The 19,464-nt window shown below is 51.4% G+C and overlaps 1 protein-coding gene across 1 annotated transcript in view; it reads left to right on the top strand.

The window, feature by feature from the left end:
• SMG5 (SMG5 nonsense mediated mRNA decay factor) overlaps positions 1-19,464 on the top strand; it is a 23,576-nt gene that overhangs the window by 3,323 nt on the left and 789 nt on the right. Inside the window, exons 4-21 of the mRNA XM_028488152.2 lie at positions 93-182; positions 1,357-1,446; positions 2,159-2,237; positions 5,852-5,977; positions 6,083-6,151; positions 6,614-6,822; positions 7,527-7,664; positions 7,829-8,428; positions 10,096-10,271; positions 11,429-11,504; positions 12,211-12,386; positions 13,395-13,553; positions 16,611-16,670; positions 17,071-17,230; positions 17,650-17,740; positions 18,590-18,664; positions 19,096-19,234; positions 19,415-19,459. Coding sequence (XP_028343953.1) covers positions 93-182; positions 1,357-1,446; positions 2,159-2,237; positions 5,852-5,977; positions 6,083-6,151; positions 6,614-6,822; positions 7,527-7,664; positions 7,829-8,428; positions 10,096-10,271; positions 11,429-11,504; positions 12,211-12,386; positions 13,395-13,553; positions 16,611-16,670; positions 17,071-17,230; positions 17,650-17,740; positions 18,590-18,664; positions 19,096-19,234; positions 19,415-19,459 — 2,558 coding nt within the window. The remainder of the gene's footprint in view (positions 1-92; positions 183-1,356; positions 1,447-2,158; positions 2,238-5,851; positions 5,978-6,082; positions 6,152-6,613; positions 6,823-7,526; positions 7,665-7,828; positions 8,429-10,095; positions 10,272-11,428; positions 11,505-12,210; positions 12,387-13,394; positions 13,554-16,610; positions 16,671-17,070; positions 17,231-17,649; positions 17,741-18,589; positions 18,665-19,095; positions 19,235-19,414; positions 19,460-19,464) is intronic.

Raw genomic sequence — 19,464 nt, 5'->3', positions numbered from 1 at the left:
CCTCCCTCCCTCCCTCCCTCCGTCTCTCCGTCTCTCTCTCTCTCTCTCTCTCTCTCTCTCTCTCTCTCTCTCTCTCTCTCTCTTTTTCTCAGGATGCAAGAAGCCAGTGTCTGCCTCAGGGAAGGAGATGGATTGGGCCCAGATGGCATGCCACCGATGTCTAGTGTACCTGGGGGATTTGTGTAAGAATCCGAACCTTTCATTTTTTTCTGTTTTGGGCTACAGGACAGGCTCCAACTGCTCTTGTTGGTACCACCCTTTACATGATTGGAGAGCAGGAAGAGCAGTTTGGCCTCTGATAACTTTTCCCCGCCAGTCTGTTTACAGTGTTTCCTTCTTTTCACTGTTTGTTCATGAGTCAAAAAGGATGGTGAATACACAAAGAAGGAAAATGTCTTTGCACTTTAAGAAAGTCAGGGTGATAACCTGGTTTCAGTGGTGGGTTAGGAAGATTTTATTTATTTTTTTTTTGCGGTACGCGGGCCTCTCACTGTTGTGGCCTCTCCCGTTGCGGAGCACAGGCTCCGGACGCGCAGGCTCAGCGGCCATGGCTTACGGGCCCAGCTGCTCCGCGGCATGTGGGATCTTCCCGGACCGGGGCATGAACCCGCGTCCCCTGCATTGGCAGGCGGATTCTCAACCACTGCGCCACCAGGGAAGCCCAGGAAGATTTTAATTTGATGTCTTTCTCCTTTGGGGTTTACTCTTCATGGATTCCTAGAGGAATTGCAGTTAGACCTCAGGGAAGACTTACCTGCCTGAAATATGTTTCTCAGAATGGAAAAGTACTCTCTTGCTTTATGGCCCCCGGGTCTCTAGTCCTGATAGACAAAGGTTCTGTCATTAGGCTGCCGGTGTGTGGCTGTCAGACGCATTATCCTTTATTGATCTGAGGCTTGTCTCCCTGCCCCCATCCCACTCCTGGACCCTTTATAGGCAGGGGGCACAGAGAGAATCAGCTGTTTCACAGTAGATTGACCAAGTGTCATTAGTAATGTCTTCTCTCTAGAACTGAGCAGTTGAATTCCAGAACCAAATATCAGAAGTCTTTTCAAGCATTTATATATGCTGCAGCCCCTTCATTGGGAAGAGATAATCAAGAAGAGCCTCTTTACTTTACAAACACTAAATATTCTTTACATTTTGGACCTACCAGCAAGGAAGAGAGAGTTGAACAATTTGCCCATAGTCATGCAGACTTAAGACTGTGCCAGAGACCCAAGCAGCCTGCCTTCTAGCTCAGGTATCTTCCTCCCGGGCTCTTATTACAGTTCTCCAGAGTAGACTCCCAGATGAGGGGAGGTTTTTCTGAAACACGGAATCATTGTATTTCTTTTCCTCCTCTCCGTCCTGCAGCACGATATCAGAATGAATTAGCTGGCGTAGACACTGAGCTGCTAGCTGAGAGATTTTACTACCAAGCCCTGTCAGTGGCTCCCCAGATTGGTAAGTGGACCCCCCCACTGGGACCTCCCAACCCAGCAGCATTTTCCAAGAGGAAGACAATGTTGAGATGGCAGGCAGGCCATACTCAATTCCCCCTAGGTCCTTCCCACCCACTCTCAATTCTTTCATACTTCACCTTGGTTCTGCATTCTGCCTCTTGTAACACACACTCAGAAGATGGTGGAAGGAGAAGAGAAATGGGAAAGTCTTGAACTAAGAAGGAAGGAGGCAGAAGAAGAGGGAGAGACAAGATGGCTTTCCTGTTCCTGAGGTTTCTGTAGAAAGAGGAGACCGTACTTCAGCTGCCCCCATGGAGGCACAGAGAGGGAAGGGATAAGGTTCCATTACAGGGAAAGATGGGGATTAGCATGTAGGAAGGAGAACTCAGAGGTGAGAGACTGAACTGAGATAGAGGAGAGGGCTCCATGGAGTTCAGTCAGCATTGGAAGAGGCACAGCTGCTGCTGAAGGAATGGCAGCCGTCAGTGCTGAAATCCCTGGTGGTCCAGGTGGACTTAGACTGATAGGAAGTGAGTCTAGAATAGATAACGCCCTGGAGGAGCAAGATTAAGCTGCTGATCACCTGAGACACCAGTGTCGCCTGCAGACCCACTGTTCTCCCCATGAGTTCTCTGATGCTTAACGTGGGTTGCACCTTGCAGCTTTCAGTGAGTATTATGGCTACAGACTGTGTGACTTCTCTTTCTCTCCAGGAATGCCCTTCAACCAGCTGGGCACCCTTGCCGGCAGCAAGTACTATAATGTGGAAGCCATGTATTGCTACCTGCGCTGGTGAGTATTTGCCAGCTCTTTCCCCAGCCCTACTTTCATGTCTGCACAATTCCTGCTTTGTTTTCTCTCTTCCCTTTCTCCCTTCTCTAGCTCCTGGGTGAGATAGATAGGAGAATGCTAAGATTGAGGGGGTCCCTTCTCTCAGGGGCATCATGACGCAGGCCTGCTGCTTTTCACACAGCCACCTGGACTTGTAGATACTTGGGCAGCTGAATTAGCTGTCTGCTACCATGAAATAACAGGATTGCTGCCTTCCTGAAGAAGGAAATAAATTTGATATAGTTGATAAAATGGTACCAAAGTAGCCTCTGACAAGAACTTCAGAACTGTAGAGCTTCAGTGTCTTGAGGTGACAGAGATGACAGCATGGGGGGACAAGTTTAACAGGGTGGATCACTGCTTCCCTGGATCTCACAGTTAGCTCTTAGAATGAAAAAACAATTTTTTCAGGGCACCCAAAATTGATTAGGCTTAGGTTACTAAGTCACCATAACCAAATGCACATGAGACTGATAGGTAAATGAGAATGCCATTGGTTAAGTTTTAGTGAGACATAAACTGCCAGGAAACTCACTGTTGCCACCTAATCAGGGCCAAAGTCTACTTGAGAAGCCAAATCTATCTCAGAAGAAGTTATATAGTGAACTGGGCTTCAAAGCCTAAAGGGAATAAGGGTGGTCTTCATAGGTTAAATGGTCAGCTACTAAGGTGTAAAGTAAATAACCTAATTCTGCCTTCCTGGTCAAGGAAACCTGTTTCCTGTATCAACAAATATTTACCCTGTTCCTTTACTAGATCACTACAGACTGGCCTTCCATCCACTGTATTCATTTTTGTTTTTAATTGAAATATAGTTGATTTACAATGTTGTGTTAATTTCTGCCATACAGCCAAGTGGTTCAGTTATACATATATATACATTCTCCTTTATATTCTTTTCCATTATGGTTTATTACAGGATACTGAATATAGTTCCCTGTGCTATACAGTAGGACCTTGTTGTTTATCCATTCTGTATATATATAATAGTTTGCATCTGCTAACCCCAAACTCCCACTCCATCTCTCCTCTACCCCCACTTCCACTTTGGCAACCACAAGTCTGTTTTCTATGTCTGTGAGACTGTTTCTGTTTCGTAGATAAGCTCATTTGTGTCATATTTTGGATTCCACATATAGGTGATATCATATGTTATTTGTCTTTCTCTGTCTGACTTACTTCACTTAGTATGATAATCTCTAGTTCCATCCATGTTGCTGCAGATGGCATTATTTCATTCTTTTTTATGGCTGAGTAATATTTCATTGTATATATATATATATATATATGTATCATCTTTATCCATTCATCTGTAAATGGACATTTAGATTGTTATCATGTCTTGGCTATTATAAATAGTGCTGCTATGAACATAGGGGTGCATGTATCTTTTTGAATTATAGTTTTGTCTAGATATATGCCTAGGAGTGGGATTGCTGGATCATATGGCAACTCTATTTTTAGTTTTTTGAGGAACCTCCATACTGTTTTCCATAGCGGCTGCACCAATTTACATTCCCACCAATAGCGTAGGAGGGTTCCCTTTTCTCCACACCCTGTCCAGCCTTTGTTGTTTGTGTATTCATTCTTGAATATGATTACCAGGTTTTTTGTTTTTTGTTTTTTAATTTATTTATTATTTATTATTTTTATTTTTGGCTGTGTTCGGTCTTCATTTCTGTGCGAGGGCTTTCTCTAGTTGCGGCGAGCGGGGGCCACTCTTCATCGCGATGCGCGGGCCTCTCACTATCGCGGCCTCTCTTGTTGCGGAGCACAGGCTCCAGACGCGCAGGCTTAGTAGTTGTGGCTCACGGGTCTAGTTGCTCTGCAGCATGCGGAATCTTCCCAGATCAGGGCTCGAACCCGTGTCCCCTGCATTGGCAGGCAGATTCTCAACCACTGCGCCACCAGGGAAGCCCAATTACCAGGTTTATAACCTCCCATTGCATCTTTCCCATTCCTTGCGTGCCTTCCAGGGAATGCCCCCCTTACTTGTCCTGGATCCCTCATCACATTCATAATCATGATTTAGGGTGAATCACTTTCAAAGAGAGCCAAGCACATCCAGGTTTGGGAGGTGCCAAATAAGGTCCTCCTCTACTATGCTTAAACAATTGTATCTCATGGTTTATGGGTTAGGCATTTGGCTAGGGCTCAGTTTGGCAGTCCTCCTCCTGGTGGCATTGTCTAGGGTCAGTCAGTGGTATTTGGCTGATTTGGGGGTCTGATATGTCTGGAAGGTTGGTTCATCTGGACCCCTCTCCCTCTCCATAGAGTCTCAGGTCCTCTCCATGTGGTATCTTCCTCAGGGTAGATGGACTTCTTACATAGTGGCTCAGAGCTCCGACAGCAAATAATGACCCAAGAAACTTGGAAGTAGAGTCTGTCAATCTCTTAAGGCCTGGGCCTGGAACCTGGTGGAGTCGCTCCTGCAGTATTCGCTTGGTCAAAGCAGTTGCATAGTCGTTGTCTCCCACCCTCACCCCCTGCCAAGATTTAAGGGGAGGTGACACAGAACCCACTTCTCAGTGGAAGGAGTATCAAAAAATTTGTAGCTATATTTAATTCACCACTGACATGTATTTCTTCTTTTCTATCACTGCTTTTTGTAATTAAAAGACGTTTCGAAAAACAAGACATTTTTTAAAAAGTATAGCATGCTGTTAAGGTCATAGGCTTTGTGGTAAGACAGACTTGGGTTGGAGACTCAGCTCTACTATGTTTTAGCTATGTGACCTTTGATTGATTGATTGCCACGTTGGGTCTTCGTTGTCCCGCGTGGGCTTTTCTCTAGTTGTGGCGAGCGGGGGCTACTCTTTGTTGCGGTGCACGGGCTTCTCATTGCGGTGGCTTCTCTTGTTGGGGAGCACGGGCTCTAGGCACCCGGGCTTCAGTAGTTGTGGCTTGTGGGCTCTAGAGCGCAGGCTCAGTAGTTGTAGCGCACGGGCTTAGTTGCTCCACGGCATGTGGGATCTTCCTGGACCAGGGACCAAACCTGTGTCCCCTGCATTGGCAGGCGGATTCTTAACCACTGCGCCACCAGGGAAGTCCGTTATGTGACCTTTGCATTATACTTGATCTCTCAGGCTTTACTTCCTCATCTGTAAATGTGGACAATAGTAGGGTACAGTGCCTGACGCAGAGTGGGGTGCTCAGTACATATTTGCCTTTGAATGAATATCATGAGGATTAACTGAAGTCGTGTATGTAAATATCCTTGCACATAGTAAATGCTTGTTAAATGCTACCTATTAAGTGCTCTGTGCTTTAAGAAAGATGAAGGATAGTGTATTTCAGGGATGGTAACTAAGTTAAGTTTGTAACATTCGGTGAGATTAATTGTCCCATTTCTAGATACAGAGGAGATGCAGGCGTCATCATTACTCTGATTAATCTGGAAGTTGTATGTGTGTATTTTATTAGGAAAGTTAGCTTTCACCCTGAGTACATACATGGAAGGGGAGGCAGCCTGTATTGAGTAGAAACAGTGCTCCCTAAATCCCTGGAACACTGACATTTCCCCTCTCCACCTCTGCCTCTGCCAAAACTCAGTAGCTCACCTCTGTCTCCTTCAGCATCCAGTCGGAAGTGTCCTTTGAGGGGGCCTATGGGAACCTCAAGCGGCTGTATGACAAGGCAGCCAAAATGTACCACCAGCTGAAGAAGTGCGAGACTCGGAAGCTCTCTCCCAGCAAGAAGCGGTGAGTGGGGCCTGTGGGAAGAGGGGGTCTTTCTGCAGTTGGTGCAGCAGGACCATAGGGACTCTGGAGCTGTTCACCATTTACCTTGGGCTCCTCTCATTTCAGATGTAAAGACATTAAGAGGTTGCTGGTGAACTTTATGTATCTGCAAAGCCTCCTACAGCCCAAAAGCAGGTGAGTGGAAGAGAGTGTGAGTAAGAACTGTGTCCTGTGAGCCCCATCCATGATGGCTTCTTTCTGGCAGGGGACTTGAAGAGGAGGGAGTGGGCTGGTGAATTCTGCCTTTTGATTGGAAATTCTTTAGCTGGTTAGTCCTTTCTTGGCATCCCTCACTGTCTCACCCTAGGTTCTGTGCCCATTCTCTGGGTGGCTTACCCTCTGGCACAGTGGGTGCTTACTAGATGTTGAAGGAGTGGCCGAATGGGAAGCCTACCCACATCCCTTCCACTGCGTGTCTGCCCTTCCCGTGTTATTCTGTCTGCTTTGGAGACCAGCAAGCACTGATTACCGCTGCTCCTCTTTCTGAAGTCTCCCCTAAGGATCCTATGGTCTTTTCTCTGAATCCTGTATTCCCACCTCTTTTTGCCTGCCCCAGCCCCCATCACTGACCTCCCCTGTTATCCTGCCCTTCCATAGCTCTGTGGACTCAGAGCTGACATCACTTTGCCAGTCAGTCCTGGAGGACTTCAACCTCTGTCTCTTCTACCTGCCCTCCTCACCCAACCTCAGCCTGGCCAGTGAGGATGAGGAGGAGTATGAGAGTGGATATGCTTTCCTCCCGGACCTTCTCATCTTTCAAATGGTCATCATCTGCCTTATGGGTGTGCACAGCTTGAAGAGAGCAGGTAACTCTCCCTCTGTCCCTCATTTCTCCCTGACTGGCTTCTAGGATCCTCACTACCCTTTTCTGCAGCTCCTTATCCATAAACTTGCTTCCACAAGCAGTCCCTTCACTACCTGTGTCGCTGCCTGGCTGTGGGAGAGAGGGGCAAGGAACCCTGCCCTAAAGAAGCTCCTAGTGAATGAACAAAGGCAACAGCGTATTCCCACCCCCTCCGCCCTCCTGCACCCACAAACACACATACCCTTGGCCAGGACCCAGGCAGACACAGTGGTTGAGATGCTTAGCTGATGATCCAGACGGAATTCAGACTTGCTGGGGGTGGGGGCAGTTAGGCAGTTCTGGAAACCTTTCTGCCGGAGGTGTATGTTGAGCAAAGTTGGATGGAAGGGAGGGAGAGGCAGGGCTGGGTACGAAGATGCTTGGGGCATATGGGGAGACGCTTGCGTGAAGGCATCAAAGCCAGGGAGCATGAGATGGGACAAGAGCATCCATGAGCTTACATGAGGAAGCAGGATGAGCTGGCACATTCCACATTACAGGATGAGAGTGAAGAGACCTGAGAAGTCTTTTTTTTACCTTAGAGGAAGTTTTCAGAGGTAGTTGGATCCTTGGAAGAGTTGAGAACAGGTGAGATGAGGTTGGAATTAATGGAGCCTACTCCTCTTCAGGGCCCTGGGCCCCTAATGCTGGCTTTCCTGGTTTTAGGATCCAAGCAGTACAGTGCAGCCATTGCCTTCACCCTGGCCCTCTTCTCCCACCTTGTCAATCATGTCAACATACGGCTGCAAGCTGAGCTGGAAGAGGGCGAGAATCCCGTCCCGGCATTCCAGAGTGATGGCACAGGTGCAGGCACGGGGGAGGTTGTGACTGTGGAAGGGTTAGCATGAGGTGTGGGGATCATGGGAGGGGAACACAGGTGTGGCAGGGGAGGTGCTGTCAAAGAGCACCTGCCAGTGTCCTCGTTCCGGTTTGTCCCTAGGCCCCACCTGACCATCCTCTTTCCACAGATGAACCAGAGTCCAAGGAACCCTTGGAGAAGGAGGAGGAGCCGGGTCCTGAGCCTCCTCCTGCAGCATCTCAAGATGGCGAGGTCAGAAAGAGCCGGAAGTTCTCCCGCCTCTCCTGCCTCCGCCGCCGGCGCCACCCACCCAAAGCTGGTGATGACAGTGACCTGAGTGAAGGCTTTGACTCAGACTCAAGCCATGACTCAGCCCGGGCCAGTGAGGGCTCAGACAGTGGCTCCGACAAGAGCCTCGAAGGTGGGGGAACGGCCTTTGATGCCGAGACAGATTCAGAAATGAACAGTCAAGAGTCCCGATCAGACCTGGAAGATATGGAGGACGAGGAAGGGACACGGTCCCCAGCCCTGGAGCCACCTCGGGCCAGGTCAGAGGCTCCTGAATCCCTCAACGGCCCACTGGGCCCCAGTGAGGCCAGCATTGCCAGCAATCTACAAGCCATGTCCACCCAGATGTTCCAGACTAAACGCTGCTTCCGACTGGCCCCCACCTTCAGCAACCTGCTCCTCCAGCCCACCACCGAAGCTCCCACCTTGGCCAGCCGCAGGCCCTGTGTCAATGGGGATGTGGACAAGCCCTCAGAGCCAGGTACTTGGGCCTCTCTTCATCATCTTGCTCTGGTCCTCACCTCCATATCATCGGCATTCATCTGAGAGAGGCCACTTTTTTCTCTGTTTGAGTACCTCTCATCCCCACCCTCACTGCCTTGCTTTTGGCTTCTGCCTGTAGTGTGGCCTGGAGTTTTTTCCTGGGAATCCCCTCTGCTGCTCACTTCCTTATTCTCAGCTCCCAGCTGACTTCATGGTCTTATTCTCCTCCCACTCCTACCTTGCCCCGTGGGTTTGGGGCTTTTCTCCTTACACAGCGCTGCAGGTGTAACTCCCTCCCGTGCCATCCCAGGTCCTACCAGGGCTCCTGGAAGCTAGAAAAGCCAGCACCCACCAGGGCAGGTGGATTAGAATGAGACTGTTCTCCTGAGGGTCTTCCCCTGAGATGCAAAGGGAGCACCTGGTCAGCAGCATCAGTGAGCATTTGCGGCATCTACTCTATGCCAAGCATTAGGTTGGGTTTTTGGGGGGTCTTATCTAATTTTCACAGCAGTCTTGTGGTGGAAGAGTTATCATCCCTATTCTAAATTCTGTTCTTTACCTCCAAGCTTCTGTGCACAGTGCTTCTTTGGTCTGGAACATACATTTCCTCCCTTGCCCCGAGCCTATTGTTTGGCTAATTCTCACTCTAGATTTTAGCTTAAAAGTCACTTGGTCTGGGATTCCTCCAAGGGTAGGCTTCTTGTGGGCTTCTGTAGACTCTGCACCTTGGCAACTTCCAGCCTTTTCCCACTCAAGTGACATTGTCCGTTGACTTGTTTGTCCGTCCCCCCCAATACCATAAGCCTCTTGAGGGCAGGGCAGTCCATGTTTTGTCTATCACTGTATCCTCATTACCTAACACAGTGCTTGGCACATGGTTGGGACTTAGAATGAATAAAAGAAATGAGGAAGCTGATGCTCAGAGTTGGAGTGTGAACTACTTAGTGTTCTAACCTGCAGATTTGAAGAGCTGGGAGTTGGAAGTAGTTCTTTAATTCTGTACCCCTTTTCTCCCCACCTGTAGCTCCCTTCTGACTGTCTGCCCTGCCTTTTGCACAGTATAGGCACATCATAAATATCAGTTGAGTGAGTAGCTGTAGACCTCACAAATTAGCTCGTTTTTTGTTTTTTTTTTTTTAATTAATTTATTTTTGGCTGCGTTGGGTCTTCGTTGCTGTGCACGGGCTTTCTCTAGTTGCGGCGAGCAGGGGCTACTCTTTCGTTGTATTGTGGGCTTCTTATTGCAGTGGCTTCTCTTGCTGCAGAGCACGGGCTCTAGGGCACGCGGGCTTCAGTAGTTGTGGCTCGCGGGCTCTAGAGCGCAGGCTCAGTAGTTGTGGCGCACGGGCTTAGTTGCTCCGCGGCACGTGGGATCTTCCCGGACCAGGGCTCGAACCCATGTCCCCTGCATTGGCAGGCAGATTCTTAACCACTGCACCACCGGGGAAGCCCCTTAGCTCGTATTTTAAAAGGCACCAGGCTCTTGACTTAAAAGCAACCAGTTAGTGGGCCTAGAAAAGTTAGGCAGGAGCCTGATTCCTCTCTTCACATCAGAATTCTTCAGAAGAGTCCAAGCAGGTTGGGGCATGCTCCCCCCACAGAGCTGAAGCCTGTTGCCATGTGCCTACTAGTCGCTCATCCTGATTCTGTGTCACCCACCCCCAGCCTCTGAAGAGGGCTCTGAGTCGGAGGGAAGTGAGTCTAGTGGGCGCTCCTGTCGGAATGAGCGCAGCATCCAGGAGAAGCTGCAAGTCCTGATGGCCGAAGGCCTGCTTCCTGCTGTGAAAGTCTTCCTGGACTGGCTACGGACTAACCCCGACCTCATCATTGTGTGTGCGCAGGTGTGTCACTCCACTCCCACTGATCTCCGTCAGGTCCCAAGGTGTTAGGGGAGGGCGCCAGCCAGGATGGGGTGTGGGAATCCCCTCAGGTGGGCTGGTCAAGACAAGAGTTATTGTCAAGCACCTGCTCTGTGCTGGTTCCTTATGCTTTTTACGGGGCAAGGATTAGGCACGACCTTCGCCCTCAAAGAGTCTGTGGCCTGGGCTGGGATACAAATTTTGTGGACTGGGAAAGTGAGAGCACTGCTTACTCTGCTTTGTGTCCCCAACGCCAGGCATAATGCCTGCCATTATGAGTAATGTCTAAGACAGTATGTGTTCAAGGGCTAACCTTGATAGGTAAACACCGGAGTCCAGAGAAAGGAGAGAGCACTGAGTAGTGACAAGAGAGATGAGACTGGGAAGTGACAGGATGTTCAGACAAGGTGCAGGTGTTGTGAAGCAGGGAAACGGCTTAAAGAGAGTCCTGTAGCTGGAGCGAGTGGTGTCAGAGACGGGCTGCTGTTGAGACTGGCTGGCATGATTGTGACCTTTTCCTTCCTTTCTCAGGTTCAGAGTCTTAATCTTGAGCCTCCAGTGCCCTGAGACTTTTCTTCAGTGTTGCTTTATTCTAGTAGCACACCTGCCTGCTGTGGAAGACCCTTTTCCCTGCAGGTCGCCCTCTTCCCTAGATGAGGGAGTTTAGGTCAGGGCCAGGCACAGCCTTGGGCATGTGCTTGTGCCTGATGACAGCTAGTCAGTCATTGTTAGTCACCGAGGGCGGTTTGGTGAAGATGGGGGTGCAGGTCATATCCCCAGAGAGGTGGCCCAGTGTGGGCACGTGGAGGGCTGAAAGGAAAAGTTTGTGCTAGACAGGGAGAAGCTTCCTCCAATGCTCTAGCTTTTTCCACTACCAAGATCCAGAGAGTTTCTCCTGTGGTTTCAAGCCTTCAGCGGTTGATGAAGTTCAGTGAGGCTTCATGGTCCGCTTCTTCATTCCTCCCTGTTTTCCAAGTCCTCCGTGAGCCCCCCTTGGCCTCTTTTGTTAATTTTTCTCTCAAACGCTTCTAGGCCTGTGACCATAGCCCCAGACCCCCCAGATATAGTGCTTTTCTTGTTCACTGCCAGCCTCCAGCACTGCCCCAGCTGAAGGCTTCCTCTTCTCTCTCTCCCTCAAGAGCTCTCAAAGTCTGTGGAACCGCCTGTCTGTGTTGCTTAATCTGTTGCCAGCTGCTGGCGAACTCCAAGAGTCTGGTGAGTGAGTCCCTGGCACTGTCCTCCCTCTCTCTCCCTCACTGGCCCCACAAAGCCCGCCTCCCCCTTTCCTGGTAACCTGGCCCTTAGGGTAAGGAGGTTAATGGGATTCACTGCCTAGCCTCCCTAACACACAGCAGTCATTGTGGTCTGGGCCTCTCTGGTTTCCTGCCCCAACACTGCCCCGCTGTGGGCAGGTGGCCTGGTCCATCAGGGAGTGTGCTCCCTGGGGTAGGCAGTGGAGTGGCAAGAGCAGAGTGAGGGGAGCCTGTGAGCCAGCCCCAGTCACTGGTGTGGCACTGATGCCTTCCTCACTGAGAATTGACCTTGACCTTCAGAGCCCATCTGTCTGGTTCATCCCCTTCTGCCACCTTCCAGCTGGAAATCACCTTCTCCTACCTCTGGACTCACCCAAGGGCAATCCATTCCTTCTTCCAGAGCTCCTCCTCTCACATCCATCCTAGTGTAATTGTCCCTCTGTCAGGGGGCCGTCCCAGTCTGAGCAGTCCTCTAACCCTCCCAGCTCTGGTCTCCTAAAGCTCTGCCTGATGGCCCTGTGTACCCATCTCTCCTTTCTCCCCCCCAATCTCTCCCCACTTTGTGTCTGAGGAGTATGTCCTGTCTCACAGCCTCTGAGGAAGGACTGTGTCCCTCTGACTGGGGGCTCCCTAGGGCAGGTGGTCTCATGTATCCTCTTTCTCCCCAGGCCTGGTCCTGTGTCCTGAGGTCCAGGATCTTCTTGAAGGTTGTGAACTGCCTGACCTCCCGTCTAGCTTGCTGCTCCCAGAGGACATGGCACTTCGCAACCTGCCTCCCCTGCGGGCTGCCCACAGACGCTTTAACTTTGACACGGATCGGCTCTTGCTCAGCACCTCAGAGGAGGTGAGGATATCATTTCTCACACCACAGGCTCTGTTGTTCATCAGACTCAGTAGCAAAGCAGGGGCTCAGGGCTGGAGGGGGTGGGCAGGCACGCCTTCCATCCAGACAGGGAGCATGTCCCTGGGGCTGCAGCTGTGAGTCCTCTTTCACTCAGTGAACCATTTGGACTTCCTTTCCTTCTTGGCAGGATGTCCTTCCACAGGTTTGCTGTTGGTAGTGTCTCCCTTTGTAGAACAAGCCTCCTTCCCCTTTCTCCACCTTTTGGAGAGGACAAAACAAGTAAATTATTAGGGCTTTGAAATCTCTGTTGGTCTCTTTTCTCTTCTGAGCCCAGCCTCCTCTAAGCTGACCAGCAAACAGTCAGAAAGTTGGAGCTGGAAGGGAATGTGCTACCCATTTAGTCCAGTGACTTTCACCCTTGAATCTGTGTCACCACATGGGCCGTCTTGGGGCAGCAAAGGGAAGCCAAGTGGACAGGCGTCCCGGCCCCCGTCCCCAACACACACACGCACGCACACACCACCCCCACCCCCGCGTTGGTTCCTCCTCCAGCTTGGCTTGATAATCTGTTTTATATTTTAGCATTCTAGATAAGATTTTTGTTTGATGGGGAAAGAAGGGTTTTGCTGACCAAAAACATAAGTTGGAAATGGTGATCTAGTTTGTCCTTTCATTTTACACATTAGGATCTGAGACCCAGAGAAAGATGGCATAAGAACCCAGGTCTCATCCTCCCAGCCCGTGCCCTTGTCTCTTTCTTCTCAGCCCTGAGTCCTGCTTTTCTAGTCCTTCTGGGAGTGCCTTACCCTACTTGCTCACTCCTTTTCCATTAGCTAGAGGCCCTGGGCCTCGGTGCTCCTCTTTTCCACCCCACAGACCACAGGCCTTATGAGGGAGCCCGTGTTGCTGAGTTGGCTGGGCTGGCAGGGACGGCGGAGGGGAGGGGCCGGGGGCCAGCAGGCCTGGAGGGCCCTGCTCAGCCGGGCCGCCTCCCACGTCTCCTCACAGACGGTCGTGCGCATCTGCTGCATTCGCAGCTTTGGCCACTTCGTTGCCCGCCTGCAAGGCAGCATCCTGCAGTTCAACCCAGAGGTCGGCATCTTCGTCAGCATCGCCCAGTCTGAGCAGGAGAGCCTGCTGCAGCAGGCCCAGGCCCAGTTCCGCATGGTGAGTCAGGCTTCCCCTCCCTGGCCGCTCCTCTCCCATGGTCTCACCGAGAAACCCAGGGTCAGGCTCAGACACACTGGTGGCCCTCGACTGAAGAACCTGGTCATCGGGGCCGGGGAGACCGAGCCCGGGGAGGGAACTGAGGGCTGATAGGGAGTGAGGGTTGCTTTGAGCAGGGGCAGCCTGGCACCGGGCCTGTATGTAGACTGACTGGGGATTGAGGGCCATCTCTGTCACCTCCTAGTCTGAATTGAGCAAGTCACTTAACCTTGCTAATTCTGTTTCCTCATCGGTTACACAGGAATAGTTGAATCAGCTTTATGGGGTTGCTGTGACTGTGGAATGATAGTGAATGGCAGGCACTTTGCACTTTGCATTATGGAGTGTGTGCTGTGGAGTATGTGTGCTCAGCAAAATGCTCCTTTCCCTTCCCTTTTCGAGGGATGAAGACGGAGGAGTGGAGGGATCCTGGCATCAGACACCATGCAGGAACCCTCCCGTCCCACAGAAGCCTCAAAGAGTAGGAGGTGGCCTGTGTTACCTCTTTTCCAGTCAGTCATTCATTCCACAAATATTTACTGAGAAGCTGCTCTGTGCCAGACCCGTCAGCATCCTAGGCATGAGGGTTACAGCAGCAAACAAGACAGGCCTTTCTCTTGTGAGGCTAATACTTTGTGAGCAACACTGTGGGTTCTTTAGTGGGGCCTGCACAACCCTGGGCGTGTTGTCCTCCCCAAGCTAAGTGGCACCAGTACATTTGGGGGGGTGGTGTCTGGCGCGGGAAGCACGGCCCACGTGTCTTGGCAAGCCCAGGGGTTCTTCTTCATCTCAAGCCAGTCTCCTCCCCCATGTTCTTCCTTTCCCCAGCCCCAGGCTCCCCGACCTCTGAGCACCCCCTTCCTGCGGATGGGAAGGGGCACAGTCTCCCCAGAAACCCCCCTCCTTGCTGCTTTAAAAGCAAGCACGTTTTGTTAAAAACTAACCTTTTGTGTTAAGACTTTCATTGCTGTTGCATAGGGGAAAACACGGGGGGTTACAAAAATAATTATGGGGAAGTCACACAGCTTCAAAAAATGTTAGAGTGTTTGCAGGCATTTCCTCTGGCCTAAAGGTCCCGAAGACTCCTCCTGGGGGCACGGAATATTTGAAAGCCCCTCTGGTGTGGTGCTAGACACCACAGGCCACGGTGGACCCAGGCCACGCTGCCTGCTGGGACTGCCTCCTGCTCTGCCTGAGTCACGTTTCCACCCCAAGGGGTTTATCCCCTGGCAGCAGCAGCGTGGTCCTTGTCATAGTGCCATCTCCCATCATTTATCGGGAGTTTTCCATGTGCCATCTCATTTAACCCTGTAATAGCCCTGTGAGGTGGGTGCTTGCAGCCTCATTTTATAGACGAGGAAGCGCAGAATGACAAAGGAGGAGGTATCAGTGGCAGAGCCAAGGCTCTGGAATTGGAAAGACCAGGCTCTTGTCCTCGTTCTAAGCTACTGTGGGAGCTGAGCTTCTCTGCAAGCCAGGCGGGGCGCTGCTCCTACTCTCTGGGCTCTAGTGTCTGCCTGGTTTAGGGACCCCTCTTTCCCGATGGGTCTGGTCTTCTGCCTCCCTTCTTTGTTTTCTCTACCAGAGTTTCTCGAAGGGGACACTCCGCAGGCGGGTAAGAGGTGGACACTTCATAACCATAGTATAATTATCAAAGCTAAGAAGTTAGGATTGGTACAATCCTGTTAACTCTAGACTTTATTCAGATTTCACTAGTTTTCCTGTAAATGTCTATTTTCTTTTCCAGAATCCCACATTACATTTGATTGTTTTAATGTCTCCTCAGTCTTTCCATGTCTTTTTTTTAAAAAAAATTTATTTATTTATTTGGTTGCGCCGGGTCTTAGTCAGGCGAGCTCCTTAGTTGTGGCAAGCGTGTGGGATCTAGTTCCCTGACCAGGGATCGAACCCATGCCGCCTGCATTGGGAGCCCAGAGTCTTAACCACCGCGTCACCAGGGAAGTCCCTTTCCTTGTCTTTTATAATCTTGACAGTTCTAAGGAGTGTTGTTCAGTTGTTTTGTAGAATGTCCCTTACTTGGCTTTGTCTGGTGTCTTCTTATGATTAGGATGAGATTATACATTCCAGATTAATATTTTAAAGCATCACTCTGATGATGCCAGTTTGCTTGTCAAACAGCCTTCAGTGGCTCCCCATGTCTTTTAGAATAAGTCCCCATCTTTAGACCGTACTAAGGAATTTGGACTTCATCTAGAAGACAAAGGAAAACCATCACAGGACTTTTAGTCAGGGCCATGGTGGACAGCAGATGGTTTTTGAAAGATTGCCTTGGTTGCAGGCAGAGAAAGTGAATTGGGCTGGAGGCAGAGACCAAAAAGAAGGTGGTTATAATAGTCAAGGTGGGAGGTACTGGCATAGACCAGGGCTGCACGTTGAAGATAGAGGGATGTGAATGATTTTTTAGGAGGTACAGTTGACAGGACTGGGAGGCTGATAACCTCTGGGGCTGAAAGAGAGGGAAAAGTCAAAGCCAGCTAGCTTTCTGACTTGGCAGATGGTGGTTTACTTAGCAAGCTGGGGAACACTAGAGGATGAGAAGCAGGTTGGGCTGTCAAGTAGGCATTTGGGTATGTGCGTCTGGAACTCAGGAGTGGTCAGGTCTGGGCTGAAGCTGCAGATTTTGGAAGAAGTTGGCAAGTGGATGATGATAGAAAGCGAAGGGGTGCGTGGATGGTATCCCCTGGGAGGAAGGACAGATTGAGAGGAGCGGAGGTGGAATCCTGAGGCACAGACAGGTGCCATCCCCTCCCTCTCTCCCCGGGAGGCGTGAGCTTCTGTGGGCTGCTAATGGAATGTGTTCAGATTACACAGGAGGGATATTTTTCCTCCCACGCCTCCCTTCCCCTCACTTAGCAGGAGTGATAGAGAGCTGACTTTATATGAGGCCGTACCTATTTCCGACCCCAGGAATCCCTTTTGGTCTTCTTGATCACTGGAGAAAGGAATATTCCCCCAGCTTCTTGTCCAAGCTTAGCACCTGGTATTTTCCCCTTGTAGGCACAGGAGGAAGCTCGGCGGAACAGGCTAATGAGAGACATGGCCCAGCTACGGCTTCAGGTAAGAAGTTGGGGCCCCGCGCTCCTTCTGCTCTTGATCTGGTTATTGCCTAAAGCCCCTGGCACGTCCTCAGCCCTCCAGCTTCAGCCCCTGTTCTGCCCGCTGTGGCTCTCCACCTTGCCCTGGCTACCCTCCCAGCCTCCTAGACTGCCTTCCAACTGCTGACTTGTCACTGAGCTTTCGTGCTCCCTTCTGCCTTCACTTCTGTCTCTTTTCCTTCTCTTTCTCTTCCTCTTTCCTTTAACCCTTGTTTCTGTCTACTTTTCCTATGAGGCCATTCGTCGAAGGGGTCCCTTGTTACCATTGGCAGCAGGAGGAGCCCCATAAGAACCACCTTGAGTACCATTCTTCCCCTGCCCAGGCTGCATGCAGCTCCACCCACTCTGCCTTCTCTCAACAGCTCGAGGTCTCTCAGCTGGAAGGGAGCCTGCAGCAGCCCAAGGCCCAGTCAGCAATGTCTCCCTACCTCGTCCCTGACACCCAAGCCCTTTGCCACCACCTCCCTGTCATCCGCCAGCTGGCCACCAGTGGCCGCTTCATTGTCATCATCCCAAGGACAGGTAAGTATATTGGAGAGGTAGGAGCAGAGAGTGTGGCTAAAAGAGAATCTGACTTGGGATTGAGAGACCCTTACTTGGGGCCAGTTTACACACAGTGGCCTTGGTCACGTCCTGCCACCTCTCTGAACTTCAGTCATTTCATCTGCGAAGTGGGCATGACAATCCCTGTTAAACCCTGACTCACAAGATGGTTGGGAGAAACAGATGAGAAAATCTAAGTGAAAGCAGTTGGTAAGTTGCCAAATACATTGTTGGCGGAAGGTCAGTCTTTGAAAGAACTTCAGGATTCCTGTAGGAGCTACGGTCCCTTTTCCTGCAGTGTGTCCTAGAGTGAGTGCAGATGCTTCTGCAGAGCTCCATGTCACGACAGCCTGAGCTTATCTGTTTTGTCGTTCCCCCACCCCCATCTTGCCCGCCAGTGATCGATGGCCTGGATTTGCTGAAGAAGGAACATCCCGGGGCCCGGGATGGGATCCGATACCTGGAGGCAGAGTTTAAAAAAGGGAACAGGTGAGTGCAGGCCTGGCTGGACCTATGCTGAGCCCAGACAACAAATGCGTGTGTTCCTCGTGTAAGACACGTGGCCCCTGCTCACAGTTGGCTCACTGCCTGGGGAGGGAGGCTGAAGACATAATTAGAAGTCAGGGTCTTAGGTGCTGAAATAGACAGCGATTGGAGGAACCAGGAGCCCTGTTGGGGAACAGTGACCTGCTGTCCATCTACCTCTGGGGCAAACATGAGATCACTGTGACTGGGGAGAGGGGAACAAGCCCCCACCTCCAAGCTGTGGACTCCTTTGCAGGAGGTTCTCCCGCTTTAGGTGATCAGGTTGACCAAGGTGGGAGTGCCTTCATCGGGGCTGCCCAGGGGCTTCCCATGGGGCTGCGGGGACAGATGGCAGTGTATAGGTGCTCAGCCCAGCACAACAGGCTCTTCCTTCTGGCCTTTGGGGCCAGAAAAGCACTAGACGCTGGGTGTACGGAAGAGGGAGAAAGCTCCCTGCTCTCTGCTGTCTGGCCCACCCCTCCTCTGCATCTGCCCTTGCCTGGTCAGAAAGCTACACAAAGCCTGCTTGTTTGGACCTTGTCTCCAGAAGCACTGACTTGAAAAGCATCTGCTGCTTCTCCCCTCCCAGCTCCTCCCCAGGGAGGAACCAAAGAATTGATGTTATCAGGAGGAAAAGCAAGCTGGGCTCAGCAGCTAGGAAGCCACTTCAAAATGACTCCAAACAGACCTGTGATGTGGGAGACGGGCCCCCCCGCCATAAAACTGGGTCCCCTGCGCCACAATGGCCTGCTTTGTATGAGGTGCCCTCCCTCTCCCCTACCCCCAACCTTCACTCTCTCGTCTCCTTTGCAGGTACATTCGCTGCCAGAAAGAGGTGGGGAAGAGCTTTGAGCGGCATAAGCTGAAGAGGCAGGATGCAGATGCCTGGTAAAATTTCAGCCCCCACCCCTAGAACCTCAGATAGGCTGCCTACCTTGCTCCTCTGTGGGCACTCCCCAGGACAGAGGGACGGGGCCGGAGAATTCTGTAACAGGCAGCAGGACCAGCGCGGGGCCAGGCTCATTCTGCCAGAGGCCTCCTGCAGGTCTCACCTTAGATGGAGTGAGAAGTCGCTCCAGCATCTGAGCCCCCGTGGCCCTGAGATCCTTGGGCTCAGCTTCCTCACTCATTGAACCTTTGCCCAGTCCCTGTAGCATGTCCTCCAGGGCCAGCTTCCAGGACCCACTGCTCTGGGCTGCCTGGTTTCTCTCGCTCTCTCCTGGTGCCCTCCTCACCCCCAGCTTCCTCTGTGCCCTGGAGATCTGGTGCAGGCTGTGCTAATGCTGGGGCTTGGCCTGCCTTCCCCCTGCTCCCACCAGGACGCTCTATAAGATCCTGGACAGCTGCAAACAGCTGACTCTGGCCCAGGGGGCAGGTGAGGAGGACCCGAGTGGCATGGTGACCATCATCACAGGCCTTCCACTGGACAACCCCAGCACGCTCTCAGGCCCTATGCAGGTGGGTCATGGGGTGATGTTTGGCAGAGTGTGGAATGGGGAAGAGGTACCGGAGTCGACTCCCTCAGACCAGACAGCTTCCCTTTTCCTCTTCCGTCACCCCTTCCCTAGCCCCTCAACGACTTGTCCCAGAGTTTGGGAGGTCCGACCCTCCTCCATTTGTCCTCCCCCCATTCTACAGGCAGCCTTGCAGGCCGCTGCACATGCCAGTGTGGACATCAAGAATGTTCT

Source organism: Physeter macrocephalus, chromosome 4 (assembly GCF_002837175.3).
Source record: "Physeter macrocephalus isolate SW-GA chromosome 4, ASM283717v5, whole genome shotgun sequence".
In the NCBI taxonomy this organism is placed as follows: Eukaryota; Metazoa; Chordata; class Mammalia; order Artiodactyla; family Physeteridae; genus Physeter; species Physeter macrocephalus.
This window is presented reverse-complemented; position numbering and strand designations above follow the sequence as displayed.